Source organism: Chlorocebus sabaeus, chromosome 1, assembly GCF_047675955.1.
Source record: "Chlorocebus sabaeus isolate Y175 chromosome 1, mChlSab1.0.hap1, whole genome shotgun sequence".
NCBI classification, from domain to species: Eukaryota; Metazoa; Chordata; class Mammalia; order Primates; family Cercopithecidae; genus Chlorocebus; species Chlorocebus sabaeus.
In genome coordinates this window covers 44,717,180-44,738,577 of record NC_132904.1, presented here as the reverse complement: position 1 = coordinate 44,738,577, position 21,398 = coordinate 44,717,180, and the positions used below count along the sequence as shown (strand labels likewise).

Genomic DNA, 21,398 nt, shown 5'->3' with positions numbered 1-21,398 from the left:
GCCAAGGCAGATGGATCATCTCAGGTTAAGAGTTTGAGACCAGCCTGGCCGACATGGTGAAACCGCGTCTCTACTCTAAAAATACAAAAAATTAGCTGGGTGTGGTGGCATGCACCTGTAATCCCAGCTACTCAAGAGGCTGAGGCAGAAGAATTGCGTGAACCCAGGAGGCGGAAGCTGCAGTGAGCCGAGATTGCACCGTTGCATTCCAGCCTGGGGAACAGAGCTAGACTCCAAAAAAAAAAAAATCCTTTTTCATTTAGCACTATCTCATGAGCATTCTCTGTTGCTACTCAGTTGTTTTGTTTTTGTTTTTGTTTTTTGAGACAGAGTTTTGCTCTTGTTGCTCAGGCTGGAGTGCAATGGCGTGATCTTGGCTCACAGCAACCTCCACCTCCCAGGTTCAAGCAATTCTCCTGCCTCAGCCTCCCGAGTAGCTGGGATTACAGGTGCCTGCCACCACACCCGGCTAATTTTTTTGTATTTTTTAGTAGAGAAGGGGTTTCTTCATGTTGGCTAGGCTGATCTCGAACTTCTGACCTCAGGTGATCCACCAGCCTCAGCCTCCCAAAGTGCTGGGATTATAGGCATGAGCCACCATGCCCAGCCAATTACTCAGTTTTTAAAATTATTTTTAAAGGCTACAAAATGATCAAATGCAGATGTACCCTCATTTGCTTAACTGTTTCTGTTCTTTTAGACTTGTAGTCTTGGGCTTCCATTTTTAAAAATCAAGATTAGTAATGCCACAGTGAGCATCTTCCCCATCAAGCCTTTCCTGGAGGAGGGAGACCCCCAGGTAGAATCAGGGGTCAGAGTGTCCTTCTCTGTGCCCACCGTCCAAGGCTAGTGTATCTGTGTACAGGCCTCAGCCCTGCCGTCAGAACGTCCAGGGTCCCTCCTGTGATGGGTGCTCGGACCATGGCTTCACCCGATGCCCCGTCACCCACGCCCATTTGAGTGCTAATGTATTTTCACTGTGGTCTCCAGGCCCCCGGCTCTTCCTGTCATGCCCCATCGATGTGGACGGCTCGAGAGTGTGGTTCACCGACTTGTGGAACTACTCCATTATCCCCTATCTCCTGGAAGCTGTCAGAGAAGGACTCCAGGTGAGAAGGCACCCCTGCTGGCTTCCTCGAAGCTGAGGGGGACTGTTCTGGTGACCAGATGAGTTGTCTTTATCTCCTCCTCCAGGAATCTGACTGACATGGGTTGACAACCCCTCGCCTGGGAAGTCATCAGTCTAGCACAGTGTAAGGACACCTGGCTGCAAGTCCTGGCTCTGCCACCCATTAGCGCTGTGACCCCAGGCCAGCTGGTTAGCCTGTCTGTGCCTCAGAGCCCTCATTGATATTCTGCCACCAAGAGTTTGTTGCAAGGATGAAACAAAAGTGCTCAGCATCGTGAATGCATGAGAAGTAGAACCATATACATGTGGAGTACTTCACAGTTTGCAAAATATTCTCCTATCTGCCTTTTGGGTTAAGCCTTGGATTAGTCGTGGAACTTGGACACAAATTTGGTTTTTTACTCCATTTTTAAGAGAAAAAAATGAGGCTCAAAGAGAATAAATGATGTGCTTAAGGTTACAAAAGGGAAACTTGAAAGGTCTGTGATTTGAATCCATGCCTTCTGGGTCAAATTCCAGGTTCTTAGCCCTGAGGCTGGTGGCACTCTTTCCCTGACATCAGCGCCCCTACCCTCTTAGGTAACTTTGGGGCCTGTAAGGCTTCCAGTTCCTCCTGCCTGGCAGCAGTTGGAAAGCACAAATTCTTTTTTTTTTTTTTTAGACAGAGTCTTGTTCTGTCACTCAGACTGGAGTACAGTGGCACAATCTCAGCTCACTGCAACCTCCACCTCCTGGGTTCAAGCAGTTCTCATACCTCAGCCTCCCAAGTAGCTGGGATTACAGGCATGTGCTACCAGCCCGGAAAGCACAAATTCTTACTTCTCACTTAACTCAGGGTTTAAATGGAAGCTTACCATTAATTTGGAACTTGGGATAGTTTTATTGTTGAGCCTGGAGGCAGCTCAACAAGGCTGCCTAAGAAGTTCTGTAGGCTTTTAATACTCACAGTGCATAATTAGCAGACATCACGTGTGGCTGAATAATCCAGAAACCAGTTTGGTAGCCAGGTTTCCAAGAGATTCTTTGTTTCCTTGGTACTGGACAATGGGAGACACAAGATGCTATCGTAGACCTGTGGAGGGCGCAGGGACCGGTGTGCACCCGCAGGCACGTGTGTGATAAATGCAAGTTAATGGCTGCAGTCACTGTTTGTCATTTCTCTATATTTGTCTGAACTGAGAAATATTGAACTATTTTCTGTCTATGATTAATAGCAGCAATGATGGTCTTCAGAGGCATTCGGGACAAAGGGAGCTTGAAAAGGAAAATATTTTGCCTCTTGTGATGCATTTCGTTAAACTGGAGGATACGCGTTGCAAATTCAAGTCAGCATATTTAATACAAGTGTATTGTGAAAGCAGGAAAAAAGCACGAAATTAGGCAACCTTTGGCCAGCCCCAAATCATTAGTTAACAGTGCTCTGTCAACTGTTGCTTTCATACAAGAAGGTATGAATGACTTTAGATCTTTGCAGTGGAATCTCCCTAGGTAGGTAAAGTCACTGGCCTGGATTAAATTGACCACAATTTAGTCCTGAATCAAATGGTTTTGTTAGTACCACAGACCCAAACGACCACCCAGTCATTCCTACTTTGGGGCCAGTAGAAGCGTCTCCTACCTGCTGGATTCTTGCAGTCTGTCTCATTTCAGAGGCCTCTCTCCTCTGTTCTCATTGGTGGCTTCCAGGGAGTGTGATACGCCCAGCACCTCTGGGAAACCCAAGCTGCTTAAGAAAAGCAAAGAGAATTGCAGGCGAATGAGGTGGACTGTTTGCCCCTGATTCCACCTCACCTTCTCCCATTTGCTTCATCTTTGCTCTCAATATTGTCTTCTGGTATAGGAAGGGGAGTGAACCTCAGAGTCACTGGGAAGAACTCATGGGCTCTGCTGAGTAAAGGCCTCCTCTGCCCTGGGAGGCATTAACCCAGAAGTAGGGAGCCTGTCTGTGCTCCAGCCTTGAGCTGCACTTGAGCAAGCCCCTCATTGGTTATCAGTGGATGGCGGTGCCAAGGCCCTGCTCCTTTGGACCGGAACCTAAAAGAAGACTTTCTGGGCATGGCTGGAAAGGAACTCCACTTCCCACCTAGGAGAGGTTGCTGATGGAGCTGATCAGAGAGGAGCATTAGGTGCCTTCCCAGCATGAGAAAGTGAGGCCCCAGCAATCTGGGGCAGGAAGCAGAGACATGCTCCAATCTCAAGACTCACCAGTTCAGTGTGAGGCAGGAAAAGTCATCACTGCTTTGTGCTTTGAGGTCATTTGAAGGTTAGTCTTTCAAGAGTACAGAGCTGCAAAGGGAGGCGACCAGAGTTTGCATCCCACTAAGTGGCTCAAAAGTGAGTCACTATGCCCCAAACCTGTGACTTCGCCATCCTGATGAACCCAGGAGACCGTGTAGACTCTGCGGATTCCTGGGGAAGCTTGCTGTGTTCTTCATGCCTCTGGTTTTGAAGGAACATTTGGTGATGTTTTTTGAGGGCCTGCTACTTGCCAGGCACTATTAGGGGCCTGACATGCATGATCTCATTTAGTTCTGACTGCCCAGTGAGTCTCTTACAGATGAGGAAACTGAGGCTCACGGACGTTCTTGCCCCTTACCAAGTTCCCTCAGCAGGGTATGATGGAGTGAGCGTTGGTGCCCAGGACTAGCTGACCCCCGGCTACTTCTATTATTTTCAGCTATCCTGAGGACCCCCGTCACTCCACTGAAAAGTCTCAGGTGGCTTGGGGAACCAAATACTGAATTTTATAGAGTGGAGTTCCCCTTATTATTTCATTTGACAAAAGGATTCCTTTATTTTTAAAAAATTAAAAGTTCATACTCTCCTTTGTGTTACTTTGAGTACACGCCAACTCTAGGGTCACCTGCCCCTCACCTAACCCAGGTAAGTGGCCATGAAGTGAGCATGTTGCAGTTCAGAGTGAGTAATCCCTTGGCCCAGGTTCTAGTCTGAGAAGAGGTGGAGTCCCTCGAATGGGTTCTGACAGGGCTGCCGCGCACCAGGAGCTGGGATGCAGGGCTGCCTGCCCATGGTAGTATGGATTTGGTGGGACCATAAGGAGACCTGCTGTCTTCAGGGGATGAGGATGGCTTCCAGGCAGCCCCTCCCACAGGTACACCCATGCCAGGAGGAGACATGATATCGCCCTCTAGTGAGCATAAGGTAGCACTGCAAGGGTGTGTATGTGCAGATGCACTTGTGGAACTCCTTGGAGGAGCTTCCTGAATGTGCAGCTGATGCATTCTTCTGTGATGTGCTCACGCTCCCAGGAGCCCCCTGCATCCCACAGTCAGAAGGCTCACAGTGGCCCAGGTTTTAGTTTTCAGTGTCTCAGCTCCCTGTTGTCCTGCTGCCATTTTTCCTGACCCAGTAGGGATGCCAGATTTCTTCCCCTGCCTTAGGGAAAGTGAATGTCCTCCCCTCTGTGTCTGTCTGTCCAACTGTCTGTGCTGCTACCCTCAGGGCCTGCAGTGGAGCTGAGGAGCTTTATGATGTTTCCATTGCTTGCCATGGTTCTTACCCAGCCATTCATCACCCAGACTTGAACATGTCCAGTGACAAGTGAGGAGGCTTGTAAAAATATTTTCTGTTCTTGCAGATGATGTTAGCGTGTACCTAATGTGCATTTGTCTTATGACTCAGTCCTCAGCCCTGTTTCCCTTTGGAGCTGTCATTGGAAACACTTGCCAAAGTGTCTAAAGTCTACAGGGTAACTCAAAAGACCTCTCTGTGCCTAGGGCAGGGCTGGTTCCTGCAGGGAACAGGAACAGTGCAGGGTGAGTGCGGAGCCATGTATCAGATTATCCAGCCTCCTCTGAAACCCCAGACAGGTCTCCTGTCTCTTGGCCTTGGCTTCTCCATCTATAAATTGACAAGTTTGGACTAGAAGAGTGTTTTTTTCAGGCTGGTTTCTATGAAGCCCCCAATCTACTCAGTTGAGGACCAGAGATGAAGAGCAAATGTTTGAAAACCACAGTGCCAGGTAATCTCTGAGGACAGGTTCAGCTCCAGGAGTTCTAGCCTCTGTGGCTCTGCAACCCTGAGCACGTCCTCATCCAGGCTGTAGGGTGGAGACAGGAGCAGTAGCCGTCATAGAAGTAGTCGCTGTGAGGGTTTGGTTCAGCCTCATGTGAGGTCTGGCTTGGGAAATGCAGCCCAGTTTCCACAGGGAAAGACCTCAGAGGGAGAAACTTCTCAAAACTGTACAAATGGTTCTAGTCTGGAGCAGCCTCCTTCTGCTCCAAATATCCCACTTTTGTGTTCTCTTCTGCCCTGAGACACATGCCCACGTACACACAAATGCATGCCCCTCACACGATTCCTTCCTGCTCATGCAATAATTGCCTTTCAAATGCCAGAGTGAGTTCCTAGGCCTGAGACTCACTCCTGCCCCAGGTTAAGGAAGACTTAGCAACAGACTGGGCCAGAACATGGGACGGGAGGAGTGCTGGTGTCTGGGAAGGCAATGAGTCATAGGAGGCTGCGTGACTTAAGCAGAGGGGGTGATATCCACAAATGCAGAGAGAGGGGCCCATCTGAGAAGCGGCTGGGTGGGCAGCTTCCCTGACAGAAATCATACCTAGAGGTCCCAGTTGGCACAGACGGTCAAGGGAGCATGGGCACCGCTGGCGGGGACAATGAGCCCAGCAGGCTGACACACTGCTATCTGGCCAACAGCCTGCTCCGCGTCTCCCTGCTCTGGGTCTGGCTGAGTCACGTGGCTCTGACTGATAGAGTTGCTCCAGGTGGTGTCAGTCAGGAGGGGTTGGGGGGAAAAAGGCCTGGCAAAGGAAGTTGAAGTTCTAGGTTCAAATCGGGCCCTGCCCGACAACCTTTCTCAGCGGGCTCTGCTCTTTGGGCCTTGACTGGCCCATCTGGTAAATGAGGGGGTGGGGCTAGGTGGCCCCAGCTCCTTCCCCTTGGAAAGAAGTGGTTTTGTTGGTTCAGAGCTCAGCTTTGCACTGTTGTCAGCACCTTGCTCTCTGTACTCTCTCCACTGCAGGATTCCCGGGAGGGCAGGGGGAGCAGACAGACAGCCAGCCATGGCCACCCTAGAGACACACTACAGCCGTGGTGGCCCACAGGACTCTTTAATCTCTGTGCCTCAAGGCCCCCTGCAGAGTCCTCTTTGCAGAACTACAGGCGACACTGCCCTGGCTGTGAGCATGTCCTGCCACATGGACCAAGTAGGCCAAACTAGTGGGCCGTGGAGTTGAACACACTTAGTTTCCAATTCTGGCTTCTCTCCTCCCTGGGCCTGTTTCCTCATCTGTAAATCATGGGCAGTAGTACTTCCTCTTGGAGTTGCCCGGTGGTTAAGCAAGGTATTTGTAAAGCATTTCTCACAGTACCTGGCACACAGTCAGCTGCAAGATGTGGTGGTGTTAAAGGAGAAAGATACAAAGCCTATACCTAGCTGCGTAATATGCATAGCCTCACATTGGGAAGGGGTCCAGTCTAGGTTTCTGTTCTTTAAGGAATGTATGTCCTTCTTGAAATTGCTAGTAATGGTCACTAAATCATTTTACCATTAGATAATTGAGGCTTAACAAAAGGAGCTTGGAGGCATGGTGTTGATCTTACTATAAAATTAAGTGATAATATAGTTTACTGTTTTAAGAGCCAATTAGCTATTATGGAATTTTGAGAAACACATGACAAGGGAGAAGTCCTCATCATTTCACTGCTTATGTGCAGCATCTTTTAGCAATTTGCTGTTTTGAAAAGGAGCAGTGCTTCTATATAGGGGCTGTGAGAGTCAGACCCATTTCAAGAAATGGGGTTTTATTGAGCCAGGACCAGTCCAGCACAGTGGCTCACACCTATAATCCCAGACCTTTGGAAGACCAAGGCATGAGGATTGTTTGAGCCCAGAAGTTTGAGACCAGTCTGGGCAACAGAGAGAGATCCCATCTCTTGAAAAAAAAAAAAAAAAAAGTTTTAAAAATTAGCCAGAGATGGTGGCACACAAGCAGTCTCAGCTACTTGGGAGGCTGAGGCAGGAGGATCACTTGAGCCTGGGAGATTGAGGCCACAGGGAGAGTGATCATGCCACTGTACTCCAGCCTGAGCAACATTGCACAACCTTGTCTCAATACAAAATAAAAATAAATATTGAGCCAGGGCCATTGTGACCTCTGCCTGCAGTGTTGATGCCCAGCACCCAAGGTATGTAGGCGGTATTCTTTGGGTAGATGCACCCAGTGGAGTACTAGAGCTGGCTCTTAAAAGCTGGTAGCACCTCTTTCCAACTCCACATCCAGTGACATCATGTCAGTGATTTGAAATCAGTCATGGTGGGATTGTACCATGGAAGTCAGCAAATGCTTCAAATCAGGTCATTGTTTTTCCCCTAGAACCAGTTTTCCAAATTGGATTACCAAGGCTCAGAGTTTAGGGTCACACGGTGAGTCAGTGGCAGAGCTGAAACATGAACCCAGATCGCCCTGACTCCAAAGCCTGTGCTCTAGACCACTGGGTCATACTGCCTTCAGCCTTAGCACCTCGAGCCATCTGCACCTTGGATGACTTCCTAAGGATGGAATTCTAGAAGTGGAATTACTCCATCAGGGAAGGCATGATGCTGGGTTTGGGGAGTTTTTCAGAAAGCTGCAAAACTGGGGCTCCAGGAGAGATCTCGGCCACTTCCAGACTGTTCCTTCTTTGCCTGTTTTCAGCTCTATGGAAGGCGTGCCCCCTGGGAGGATCCTGCCAAGTGGGTGATGGACACATATCCATGGGCAGCCAGCCCACAACAACATGAGTGGCCTCCCCTGCTGCAGTTACGGCCTGAGGATGTCGGCTTTGACGGCTACTCCATGCCTCGGGAGGGATCGACAAGCAAGCAGGTGCCCCCCAGTGATGCTGAAGGTGATCCGCTGGTGAGTCCTCAGCTGCCAGAACGGTTCAGCATTCGTTGGGCACTTACTGTATGTTGGGTATGATGCGGGGCCTCTGGAAACACAAAGGTGACTAAACCCAGCCTTGCTTTGGAAGGCTGGACTCAAATGACTGGGCCATTTGGAAAATGACCCCAAGATTAGGGCCATTTTCGCCAATATTTTCTTCCATGGTTTGTGTTTATCCCTAAAGACTTTTCCTCTAAAATTTTTTCTGGTTCTAGATAAAAGGTTAAGAATTGATGTTTCCCCTTAAATGTTCTTATACCTACTGTCTCTGTACAACTCTTTGCCCTCTGATTTGGGATGCCACCTCTATTACCTACTATCCTATTCCTTTGATCTCTCCTACCAATAACAGAGCAGAGGAAGAGATTGCTGAGGACCAGAAGCCCAAGGCAAATGATCAGGAGAGTAGACAGGGAGAGGTCTGAGGGCAGGAGGGACTCACAGTGGGGAGGGGGCCTGAATATGAGTCCCATGGCCTTTGAGATGAGCTCAGTCTTTAACACCATTTAAGCTTCTTATTTATTTGGCTGTTGCTAAAACAATAAAGGCCCTTTAGGAAGCACCTGGGCTGGGGTGGCTCATGCCTGTAGTCCGAGCACTTTGGGAGGTCGAGGCAGGCAGATCACGAGGTCAGGAGATCAAGACCATCCTGGCTAACACAATGAAACCTCATCTCTACTAAAAAATACAAAAAAATTAGCCAGGCGTGGTGGCGTGCACCTGTAGTCCCAGCTACTTGGGAGGCTGAGGCAGGAGAATGGCGTGAATCTGGGAGGTGAGCTTGCAGTGAGCCAAGACTGTGCCACCGTACTCCAGCCTGGGCGACAGAGCAAGACACTGTCTCAACAACAACAACAACAAAGCACCGGGCTGGGTGCAGTGGCTCATGCCTGTAGTCCCAGTGCTTTTGGTGGCTGAGTTGGGTGGATTGCTTGAGCTCATGAGCTCGAAAACGGCCTGGGCAATGTAACAAAACCTCTTCTCCACAAAAGATACAAAAGTTAACCAGACATGGTGGCACACGCCTATAGTCCCAGCTACTCAGGAGACTGAGGTGGGAGGAAGGCTTGAGCCCAGGAGGCAGAGTTTGCAGTGAGCCAAGATTGTGCCACTGCACTCCAACCTGGTTGATAGAACCAGACCTTGTCTCAGACAAACAAACAAACAAACAAAAGAAACACCTGGGCCAATCACAGTAGCGTTTCTAATTAATTGTAGTACTCTACCAATATAAGACCCATGCAAAGTCATACTGCTAAATTAGACCTAACAAGTCAAAAGCCCAATAAAATACAGAGGAAGCAAATATACCAAAACCTCCCATGGTTAAAGGACTATTATCATGCCTTAAATTTAGGCCCAAGCTTTCTTGGCAGGCATAGCTAAAAGAAAACATAACAGAGAATATTATTTGCATTACCTAAAAGAAAATATAAGAGATGCAGCAGGATTAAAGGACAACTGATTTACTGTTCTATTCCTAGCAGCTAATTAAGTCCCTAGATAATAAGAAGAAGAAGAAGAATAGGCAATTCAGGTTGTCTTCCATCCTGCTGTTTGGTGGGATGTAGCTGTGGTTCTGTTGAAGATTTTAGTGGGAACTGTATTTTTTAAGGATTTATTATTTGTATTGCCATGTACAACCTAGTCTGCAATATTTATAACAGTAGTCTTACAAAGGAAAGAGGCATACTTTAAACAGCCATTTGCAATGTTAACCATTGCCGAAAGCCAAGGTCACGGAGGTATTTTTGCGGAAGCAAACTCATGAGGTCTTAACTTACATAGAAAATAGAATTTAGTATATCTAGAGGAAAGAATGGCCAGCCCATCCCTAAACAATCTTTTCTGAGCCAGTAACATTTGTATCACTGGTTGGACACAGAAGGTGTGTAGGTAAGACTCAGGATTCTTGGAAATCCAGAAACAGAATTCTCCTTCCAACCCCAGGCCCCCAGAAGTGAGCGGTACCAGTCCAGTCACTTCTATTATCCAGTTAGATATTTGACATTTCTCCCAGTTCTGCTCTTTCTGCCCAGGGCCATGTGTCTCTATTATCATAGCTCTCTTATGTGTTAATCTTTCTCACTCACAAGACTGAGACCTTCATGAGAACAGGATTTATTTGTTTTTGTTCCAGAACATATACTGTGGACATATTGGGAGTGTTTAATGAGTAAATAAGTAATCCCAGTTGCCAAGGATTGTCCATTGTACTTCAGCTCTGCCTCTTCCCTGGTTATGTCTGTGCAGATGGACACCAGATGATGGTACTTCTGCAGCCTGGCACATCTGGGTAGACTCTGCAAAGCATCCTGAGGGGCAGCTGGATTGTACGCCCAGCTGCACCACATCTTGGCCTTAGCTCAGGCCCCATATTCCTGACTTACTTGCTATATAAAATATACAATACATACACACAATTTACAGTTATAAATAAAAGTAGCTTTTATTCCCTCTCCCCACTCCCAAACAAGTGACCCGTAGAACGTAAACAAGGGCACATTCAAGAACACTGTCGTTAAACTCTTTTCTTTAAGTTACATGGTGATGACAACAGATGACATTTATTAAGCACTTACTATATGCCAGGCCATCCCCTCTTCTAAGGGTTTAATACACATTATATCATTTTACTGCCTACTTCAACCCTATGAGAAGTGTTGCCATTCTCCCCATTCCATAGATGACAAACTGGTGGCTCAGATACCTTAGGTAACTTGCCCAGAGATTCCTGAACCACAAGCGAAGGCTCTTTGCACTCGGTTGCTTTGCTTGTAACTGGCACTTCCCCTCACCTCCCTGCCAAGGCTTCCACAGGAGCTGGAGCACAGTTGGCTCCAGTCTGACCTGGCCAGAGCAAGGAAAAGAGACAGGTTTGATGCCTGTCGAAGTGGGAGGGGGTCCGTGTGCTTCAGATGTTGGTGACGCTGATGCCAAGTTCCAGGAGCCAGGACACGCAGCCACACCTTCATCCAGGCCAAGGGCTATACCTGAAAGGGGTGCCCCTCCTAAATAAAAAATAAATATAATATGTATAGAGAGCATCATTTTGTTTTCAGTGCTCTACATACATTAACTCAATCCACTCCATAACATTATAGGGCAGGTACTATTATTATTCACATTTGACCAGTAAAGAAACAAGTATGAAGAGGTTAAGTAACGTGTTCAAAGTCATGCAGCTAGTAATTGGTGAAGTTGGGATTTGAACCCTGGAAGCCTGGCCCAAAGTCCATGTTCTTGTCCACTGCCTCCACTGTGGGCTGTTATCCCAGGTGAGTCTGGAGGAGGTGGCATGACCTTCTAGGAGTTCAGGGTGGGCAGCCAACTAGACAGAAAGCAGCTCATGCTTCTCCACTCTTCCCCTAGATGAACATGCTGATGAGGCTGCAGGAGGCAGCCAACTACTCCAGCCCCCAGAGCTATGACAGCGACTCCAACAGTAACAGCCATCATGATGACATCTTGGACTCCTCTTTGGAGTCCACTCTGTGACAGGGGCCTGGAGCCCAGTGCCCTCCTCTTCTCCTCGCCCCGTTCCACCTGCATCCCCAACATCATCCTGAAGTTGACTTCCTGAGCCAGCCCCCAGCCGTAGCCCTAAAGCTGCGGGAACACCGAGACCCCTCATCCTTCAGCCTCGACCTGGGTGCAGGCATCCTGGGCCAGCTGCCTGCGGACCGCTTCCTTCCACAGCGAGAACTGCACTACCTTCGGTTGTACTTTAATTATTGTTTTGCCTTGTTGCTGTGACCTCCCTAAGACACTGAAGATACTTCTCGGGAAAGGATCATCGCCGTTGAAATGAAAAGAGAGACAAAAAAAAAATAGAACCCACATGAAGCTCTGAAACCAAACAGCATCCTGACATAAGCTTCCCAGAGACAGAAGAGACTGGAGCAAAGTTGGAAACACAGAGAAGCATGGCTTCCCCTCAGCACAGACCCTCCAGACTGGGTTTCAGAGCCACACCACCCACCCTCCTGCACAGCCGGCCACAGGGAGAACTGGTGCTAACCAGGGTGCTTGCTTTGGTCACGTTCAACGCACTACAGAGCTACGACACAGGGAAACCTTAGGAGAAAATAAACCATGCTTTCATGTTTTTTAAATGGTGCTTTCCTTACTTGAGAGGTATTTTGCCTGTTTCAATCCAACCACCCCATTCAGGTCCATCAGCCTCCGATTAATCCGTGAGAGAGTGAAGGAGTGAGAGTGTGAGCGAGTGGATGTAGCTGTCAGTGCAGAACGGCATGCGTCTGTTTCCTTCTGATATATGAATGAATCAGGTGGTGTTTTTTTTGTTTGTTTGGTTTTTTCTGCAAACACTGTGTATAGTGAGACTTGTTCTACTTTGGAGAACAGATTACCTTTTGAAAATGAGGTTGAGTTTCTTCCTTTCTGATGCATTGATTTTTGAAGATTTTTTTCCCCCTTCCCCTCTTGGTCAGAATCAATCCTTTGGTGAAAGTAAGAACCGCAGGAGTTGAGTTTCGGTTTGGTCCTGCTCAGTTTTGGTTTTTAGTTGTCCATCCTCACAGTCCTACACACTCGCCTCCTCCTGCTAGGGCTGGGGGCATCTGTGTCCTTTAAAATGGATGAGGACCCAGTCCTCGACATGTGGGTGAGCCATGGACCTTGCCTTCCCTTCTCATCCTTGAGGGTTTAGAACACACACCAACACCTCCAGCGCCCCCCGCCCCAGCTTCCGGTGGAGTGATGAGGTCACCCCGCAAAAGACTTGCACTTTCCTCAGAACCAACATGACGCAGCTCAACAAGGGTGAGGGTCACCCCCTCCCAGAAGCCCCGTCTGGACGAGCCTTGCCTGACCTCTTCGGTGCTGACCTTCCCAAAGTGATGCCTTACTGGTTTTGTACTAACTGTGTTCGTTTTACATAAGTGTTGTGCCTGCCTGGGGTTTGTTTTTTTTGTCATTGTTTTCCCCATTGAAACAAACAGGGCTAAAAAGTCATCTGTTCATTAGGAGAACTCAAGTTGCTGTGACTTTTCTATCCGAAAGACTCATTCGTGTGGATGCGTGACCATGGGAAAAAGAAAAGAAAAAAAGATCCATTTTTTAGGTTCTCATCAGTCTCCAGCTGACAACCCAACTGGACAGGGATCTGTCTGGTACAGGAGAAGGCAAAAGCTTCTACAGTCTACATGACCTTGCTGATACTTGCTCTAATAGAAACCCGGTCTGCTGCGTCTTCAACATACTGGTATTTTCGTTACGAAGTATGATAAATTTTTGAGTTGTTTGTTTCTGTTTTATAAAGAGAATCTCTATGGGACACCAGCAAAGGTGTCTCTGTTTTAATGATCAGGGTTTTTATTCCATCTTTTGCATTTCTATTTCTGAAGATTTGTCTCTTGGCATCTTTTTTTGGTTTCTTACCATAAGAGTTTGACCCGAAACTGCTCACTTCGTATTGGATGACACCATGTTCTTCCTCTTTAAAAAGAGAAGGGGAATGTGTCCCACTAGTGAAAGGAAAACTTTTCAACACTGTCCCTGCTTTAATCTCAGCAAATTCAGACTATTCTGCTTAGCCTTCATTAGTCATCTGGGAGTGAGTGTGTCTTGTTCTGTTTTGTTTTTAATAAAACTTTCAAACCATATATTTAGCCTGTGACCAGGGGGGCCAAACCTTAAGATTTCTGGTAAACCTGAAGGGTGGCCCTCCTTAGACAATTTATCTCCCAGCAATGACCCTACACTCGCGTACTGTGAATTTAGGAGGAGGTAAAGTTGACTTCTCCTCGTGGGCAGTTTTCCAATCACCTTGTGAGTAGGCACCTGCCAATATTGTTTGAAACCTTTTTTTAATATGACATCCTCTCTTGTCATTCTCTTCTCCCCTCTCCCACGGACTTCCCTCCCACTGGGTCCAGGTTCAGAACCAAGACTTCTGTACCTGGTGCTGCCTGATTGGTGAACATTGACTTCAAGTAGCATAGCCCTTGTGTGACTCACAACTCAGTGTCCTTCCTAAAGTTTCGGGAAGCAGGGTTGTCTAATATGCACATTTCTTACTTTGGTCATATTTTTACTTTAGTGCCACTCACCTTTGACAAAGTGACTTTGTACTCATTTAGGGCTCTATTGGAAATGCTTCCATTTTGCCTTTTCTACAGTTAGGGCAATTTTGAAATGTATAAATTCTATGCAACATTTATGTTGAGTTACCAATGGAAGCCAAAAGTTCTTTTCCCAAACTGCCAAGAATGATACAGGCCATAAGTGAAATGGGAATACCTTTTAAGTTTAATTAGGGGTGGGGTGGGAGTGGGACAGGAACAAGACTTGCCTAGATCTTTGTTGTATCTTGGGGACTTTTACTTTGTTGTTTGATGCTTAAACTTCAAAATTCTCTGTATTCAAATTTGATTGTGGCGAATCTACTTCAAAAAGGAAAAATAATCCAGCTTTGTGGATATTAAATGGAAGGTTTGCTGTTTTGATCTAGTTGTTTCCAGTGGAGCAGTTTATGAAATATGTTCTATAAGATGTACATTTTTTCATTGTAACATAGAAATTGTAAATAATTGATTAAAGTGCTGCATTTTGATGAATTTTTTCTAGCCATTTTTAAAGAGAAAACTAGGAATTGAGTATTTTGTGTACGGTATGTTTCCATCCTCCCTCCCCTTCCTCCTCCTCTCCTCTCTCTCTCCTCACCTATTTAATTTTCATTTGTCATGAGGTTTTTGGATTTGCCAATGATCTGCTGGACATCATGCCCCATGTCATAGAGAAGAAAGCTGATGATTGTACCAGTCTTAAATTATTCATGATTCAATAAAATTGATGCTTATTTATTCAGATTAGTGGTTTGGCTTGTCTGTGCTAGAGCAAGTCCTCATAAGAGTTTAATTTCATGCTAAAAGCAAGTCAGTCTTATCTGGATGCAGCAAATGCAGGGAAAACCCAAAACCTTTGCAAACCCATCTTGGCTAATATGCCATCCATATCCCGACTCTTCTCAGTTTCTCAGGTCTTTTTGCCACTCCTGTGGAACTTGTTAGAACTGTAGAATTTCAGATCCTCTCGGACTTTATGAATCACCAGGGATCTGGTGGATCCTCAATTTCTAACAAACTCCTAGGCAATACCAGTGCTCTAGTGCCTGGACCACACATGGAGTGGCAAGCAACATCAGTGTCCAGCCAGCCCCCTAAGTCAACCCGTTGGCATGAAAAGGATTTTTTTTAATGTATTGAGTGCCTACTAATTTCCAAATACTTTCCCAAATACTCAATATAATGCAAAATGATGCCAGAGAGGTATTCTTACTCCCATTTTACAAGTGAAAAAAACAGAAAATGATGTGCCAAGGAACCTATAGCCAAGAAGTGAGTTGGAGTTTCAGCCCCATCTTCTGACAGTCCTGCCTTGCCAGGCTGCCTTCTAATCTTGGGGGCCTCCTGCCACATCGCAGCTCACATCCGTAACAGACACAGGCAGTGGGAGATGACCTTACATCTCAGCATTCACTTTGAATAGCAGCAACAAAAAAGGCACGGTTTGGAGTCCTGTGGGTTCACAGTGAAATTGATCCCACATGGTTGGCTGAACTGCTCACGACATGAAGTGTCTCACTCTTAACATACAACAGTGGCCCAACCAGGGAGGAGGTAAAGAATTCAGATATTTAGCATGGGCAGTTTTAATCCCTGTCAAAAAAATAATACAGGAGGGGTAGTACAATGGTTTGACAACTAGATGTCCTGAATTCCAAAATTCCACGTCAAACATTCTATCCCATTGCTCCATGATATATTCTGAGGTTACCGAGGAAGTACGACCAGCATACATAAAGGGCATGGTGGACAGATGGCTTTTTAAAGAGAAGGGAAGAACCAGGTGTGGTGGCGCACGCCTGTATTCCCAACACTTTGGGAGGCCAAGGCAGGTGGATGACCTGAGCCCAGGAGTTTGAGACCAGCCTGGGCAACATGGCGAAACCCCGTCTCTACAAAAAATACTAAAAATTAGCCAGGCATGGTGGCACGTACCTGTAGTCCCAGCTACTCAGGAGGCCAAGGCACGAGAATTGCTTGAACCAAGGAGACAGAGGTTGCAGTGAGCCAAGAATCGCATCACTGTACTCCAGCCTGGGCAACAGAGCGAGACTCTGTCAAAAAAAAAAGGCGGGGGGAAAGACAGGAACTGCATTTACGTACTCACTGGGTACCAAATATACAGAAAATTTCACTCTATCACATATAATTACAGCAACTCTAAGAGATAGGTGTAATTATCTCTATTTTACAGGTAAGAATACTGAGGCTGAGTAATGTTAAATTAATACATAGTAGAAATGGAATTCTTGGTATATCTGATTCAAAACCCATGCCTTTACTGCTACGCTAAGCTACACTCAGCTTAGGTTGGACTTTGATGGAGGATTACACATCCTTTCTGCATTAGCTCTTTATTGCTTGTGTAACAAATTAACCCCAAATTTGGCAGCTTACAGCAGAACATTTTCTAACAGCTTCTGTGGATCAGGGGTTCAGGTATGTCTTGTTGAGTACTGTGCCTCAGGGTTTCCCACAGAGCTGTAGTCAACGTGTCTGAAATAAAATTTGCAAGGAAAAAAATTATTTAAAAGCAAGAACTACATAAAGCATCATATTTAATGGTAAGATGTTAAATGTTTTTCCTTGCAGATTAAGAAACAGATAAAGATGTCTCTTACCACCACTGAATATTGTGGTAGAGATCCTAGTCAATACAGAGAAACAAGAAAAATAAGTTATGAGGATTGGAAAAGGAAGAAATTCAACAGTCTTTATTCACAGGTAACACTTTGTACTTAGATTATGCAACAGAATTCACTGGTAAGTTATTAGAAATAATAAGGTAACTAAGTTTTCAAAGTCAGTACACAAAAATCAGTTGAACATCTATATGCAGCCAGAAGTTTTACATTTTTAAGAATGCCAATTTAGGCCGGGAGCAGTGGCTCAGGCCTGTAATCCCAGCACTTTGGGAGGCCAAGGTGGGTGGATCACGAGGTCAGGAGATAGAGACCATCCTGGCTAACACGGTGAAACCCCGTGTCTACTAAAAAATAGAAAAAATTAGCCAGGTGTGGTGGTGGGCACCTGTAGTCCCAGCTACTTGGGCGGCTGAGGCCGGAGAATGGCGTGAACCTGGGAAGCAGAGCTTGCAGTGAGCTGAGATCTCACCACTGCACTCCAGCCTGGGTGACAGAGCGAGACTCCGTCTCAAAAAAAAAAAAAAAACCAATTAAGAGTGAAAATATCAAATACCTCAGAATAAATGCAATATAAAGTGTGCAAGACTTCTATAAAGAAATCTATTAACCATTGTTGAGAGAAATTAAACCCCAAATAAAAGTAGGAAAATATTATGCTTATGCATTAGAATACATGTTGTGAACACATCAATCCCTGCAAGATGGACTATAGATCTGATGCAATCTCATTTAAAAGCTCAACAGGGTTTTTATCGAATTGACAAAATGATTCTAAAACTTACAAGGAAATGCAACAGGTGAAGCACAGCCAATGAAGAGAAACAAGAAGAGAGAAATTTTTCTACCAAAAATCAAGACTTATTATAAAGGTCATTAAGACCTTATGGTATTGGTATAAGAATTGACAAATAGTTAAAAAGAACAGGATAGACATCCCTGAAGTAAACCCAACACACACTTTCTTTGCTATATGGAATCATGAATAATGTCTCAGAAGCAAAGAAAATGTGACAAAGAACACATGACAATGGGATCCACTGGGTTTTACTCCAAAGCTGAAGGTTGGACTGACCTCTTAAAGGTTAGTGTAATTAAGGCACCAGCTCAGGAAAGACATTTTGTGTTAGAGCACTGTCATCTAGGAAACAGTATAAATTTTCAACTGTCAGCCATTATTTGTTGTTTGTTGGTTTTTGTTTTTGAGACTGGGTCTTACTCTGTCACCCAGGCTTGAGTGCAGCAGCGTGATTATAGCTCACTGCAGCCTCCACCTCCTGGGCTCAATCGATCCTCCTGCCCCAGCCTCCTGAGTAGCTGGGACCACACTGAACCCAGCTTTTTTTTTTTTTTTTGAGATGGAGTCTCACTCTATCGCCCAGGCTGGAGTGCAGTGATGCAATCTTGGCTCACTGCAACCTCCACCTCCCAGGTTCAAGTGATTCTTTTGGCTCAACCTCCCAAGTAGCTGGGATTACAAGTGCATGCCACCACACCCAGCTAATTTTTTGCATTTTTAGTAGAGATGGGGTTTTGCTATGTTGGCCAGGTTGGTCTGGAACTACTGTCCTCAAGTGATCCACCTGCCTCGGCCTCCCAAATTGCTGGGATGACAGGTGTGAGCCACCATGACTGGTCCCAGCTAATTTTAAAAAAATATTTGTGTAGAGATGGGGTCTCACTATGTTGCCCTGGCTGGTGTCAAACTCCTGGCCTCAAGTGATCCTCCAGCCTCAGCCTCCCAAAGTGCTGAGGTTACAGGTGTGAGCCACTGTGCCTGTGGTAATTTATTGTTGAATGCCCAATAGCTGGAATACATGTGTCTGGCGTATAACAGATGGGTTGTGGCAGACATCAATAATTCCTTAATTTGGGCTGGGCCCAGTGGCTCACGCCTGTAATCCCAGCACTTTGGGAGGCGGAGGCGGGCAGATCACGAGGTCAGCAGTTCAAGACCAGCCTGGCCAACATGGTGAAACCCTGTCTCTACTAAAAATACAAAAATTAGCCAGGCATGGTAGCAGTCTTCTGTAATCCCAGCTACTCAGGAGGCTGAGGCAGGAGAATCGCTTGAACCCGGGAGGTGGAGGTTGCAGTGAGCCGAGACCGCACCATTGTACTCCAGCCTGGGTGACAGAGTGAGACTGTCTCCAAAAAAAAAAAAAAAAAAAAAAAACCCTTAATTTGTACCCCTTCAGCCTGACTTCACCCGAATTTCCAGTGGACAACTCCCCAGTGGACAACTCCTGACACGCTCACAGCGGCCCATCTCAAGCACCTGTGTCTCTCAGCTTCTCTACCTGGGACCTTTCTCCAGTGCCGCAGAAGCTTGTCCAGCCCCAGGCCAGAGCAGCCCACAAGAACTAGGGACTTAGTGGCCCAGGGGCAGCCTATGCCCAGCTTTCTCACCCTTCTGTGGGGCAAGTGGGAGGCATGGGAGGCACCTTCCACCAGGTGCATTAGAGGATCTCCAATGGGACTGAACCCCACGTTGCCCACAGTCGTAATGAAGGAAACTCGATGGGAATTTCTCCCTTCCTTCTCACGTTTTGCCTACTCCCTCCCTCAGAGCTGGAATGATGAGGAGTTGAGTCAGGCACTGAGGACACAGCCCTGGGAGTCCTCTTTAAATTTTGCACCCACTGGCCTCATTTGCCTCAGGAGAGCCTAGTCCTGGGCCCTACCCTCAGCCGTGCTTCCTGGCACCACAGCACAAATGATCTGCACTCAACTCCTTTCTCAGGATCTGCTAAGACAACTCGGCAATTCCTCTTAGTTATTGTTATGGGTTAAGCTGTGTCCCCCAAAAAGACAGGTTGAAATCCTAAACCCCAGCACAGAATGTGGCCTTATTTAGGGCCAAGGTGATTGCAGGTATAATTAATTAAGATGGGGTCTCACTAGAGTAGGGTAGGCCTTTCATCTAATCTGACTAGTTTCCTCATAAGAAGACAATGTGAAGATCCAAGAGACAAATGCCATGGGAAAATGGAGGCACAGAAAGGAGTCAGGTAGAAGCAAGGATTCTACCCGAGTCTCAGAGGGAACATAGCCCTGCTGACAGACACCCTGACTTCAGACCTCCGTCATCCAAAACCTCGAGAGAATAAGCTTCCATTGTTTGAAGTCACCTTGGGGGTGGTACTTAGTTATGGTAGCCCTAGGAAACTAGCACAATCATTTATCCAACAGAAAAGCAGACATATATGGGCCAAGAAACATAGACACAAATGTTCATAGCAGCACTATTCATAATTACAAAAACTGGAAAGAACCCACATGTCTGCTGACAGTAGAAGGACAAATGAAATTATGATCCGTCACTATCACCCCACAGTGAAAATGTGTGTGGATGAATGTTAAGTAAATGTTGAGTGAAAACCGCCAGACATAAACTGATGCCAAATGTATGATTCCACGCCTATGAAGTTCACAATAGCCTTCAGGAGTGAGTGCAGGCTTAGGTCATAGAAATATAAAGGAAAGCAAGAAGGGAGGGGCAGCAGTTGGGAGGGGTGGAAAGGTGCTTTGGGGCGCTGGCACGTGTCCTCTTTCTTGACTCGGGTGGTATGAGTGTTTGTATCCCTCCAAAATTAATACAGTGAAACCTAAATCCCAATGTGTTCATATAAGGAAATGGGCCCTTACCAGGTGATGGGGTCATGAGGAATCTGCTGTCATGAATGAGATTCGTGCCCTTAAAAAAGAAGCCACAGAGCTAGCTAGTCCCTTCCACCATGTGAGGACACAGAGCACAGAAGCCATCTATGAACCAGACAGCCATCCCTCACCAGACGCCAGGTCTGCTGGTGCCTTGATTATGGGCTTCCCGGCCTCCGGATCTGGAAGAAAAAATTTTCTGTTGTTTAAAAGCCACCCAGTTTATGGTAGTTCTGTTATGGCATCCTTAACAGACCAAGACAGGTGGTGGTGACACAAGTGTTTGCTTTGTTGTAGACCTTTGAGCTATACGTGTTTTGTGCACCAGAAGGTTTTTAGAAAGTAAACACGACCCCAGGCTGCCCACCTGGCCACCGAACCCAGTGAAAGCTGCAGTGCAGCTGAGACAGCTGCCCCTGAGCCCTGGCTTTGGCCTTCACCCCGTCTCTAACTCACTGCTTGAATTCTCAGTAGTAGGTCAGATCCTGAATCCATAAATCGAGGATACTGTCTGTGTCCACCTTGACACTAACCGACGTATGAGCTTGGACAAGTTAATGCCACCCCCCTATGCCTGAGTTTTGTCTTAAGTACCCACTCTGTCATGCAGGATTGAGGAAGGTGATGCATCACGTGTGCCAGACTCCATGAAACACTGACTCCATCTTCTTCATCCTCCCAGCTCTGACTGCTTGCCGCCGCAGTCTCTGCAGGAGTCAGAGGATGGAGCTGCAGAGCCTCTGAGGGCAGAATTAGGCCCAATAGGGGAGGATGCAGAGAGGCACATCAGGACCCCATACAAAGGAAAACGTCCTAAGGGCCACAGGAATAGGCTGCTTTAATGGGATACTGAGCGCCCCATCACTACTGGAGTAGACACAAAGGCTGGAGAACGACCTGACCGAAGCAGCGGACGAATCCTCGCCCTGGGTGACAGGTGAGTCCAGGTGTCTTGGGAGCTTTGTTCACC

At 46.7% G+C, this 21,398-nt stretch overlaps 1 protein-coding gene across 8 annotated transcripts in view; it reads left to right on the top strand.

Moving 5' to 3' along the window:
• The window catches only part of NAV2 (neuron navigator 2), a 768,177-nt gene extending 753,309 nt beyond the window's left edge, over positions 1 to 14,868 (top strand). For all 8 annotated transcript variants that reach the window (XM_008004421.3, XM_073017808.1, XM_073017805.1 and 5 more), the window contains 3 exons: positions 991 to 1,109; positions 7,807 to 8,010; positions 11,410 to 14,868. In XM_008004421.3, the coding sequence (XP_008002612.3) occupies positions 991 to 1,109; positions 7,807 to 8,010; positions 11,410 to 11,535 (449 nt within the window). In that variant the 3' untranslated portion in view covers positions 11,536 to 14,868. The remainder of the gene's footprint in view (positions 1 to 990; positions 1,110 to 7,806; positions 8,011 to 11,409) is intronic.
• The last annotated feature ends 6,530 nt before the right edge of the window (positions 14,869 to 21,398 follow it).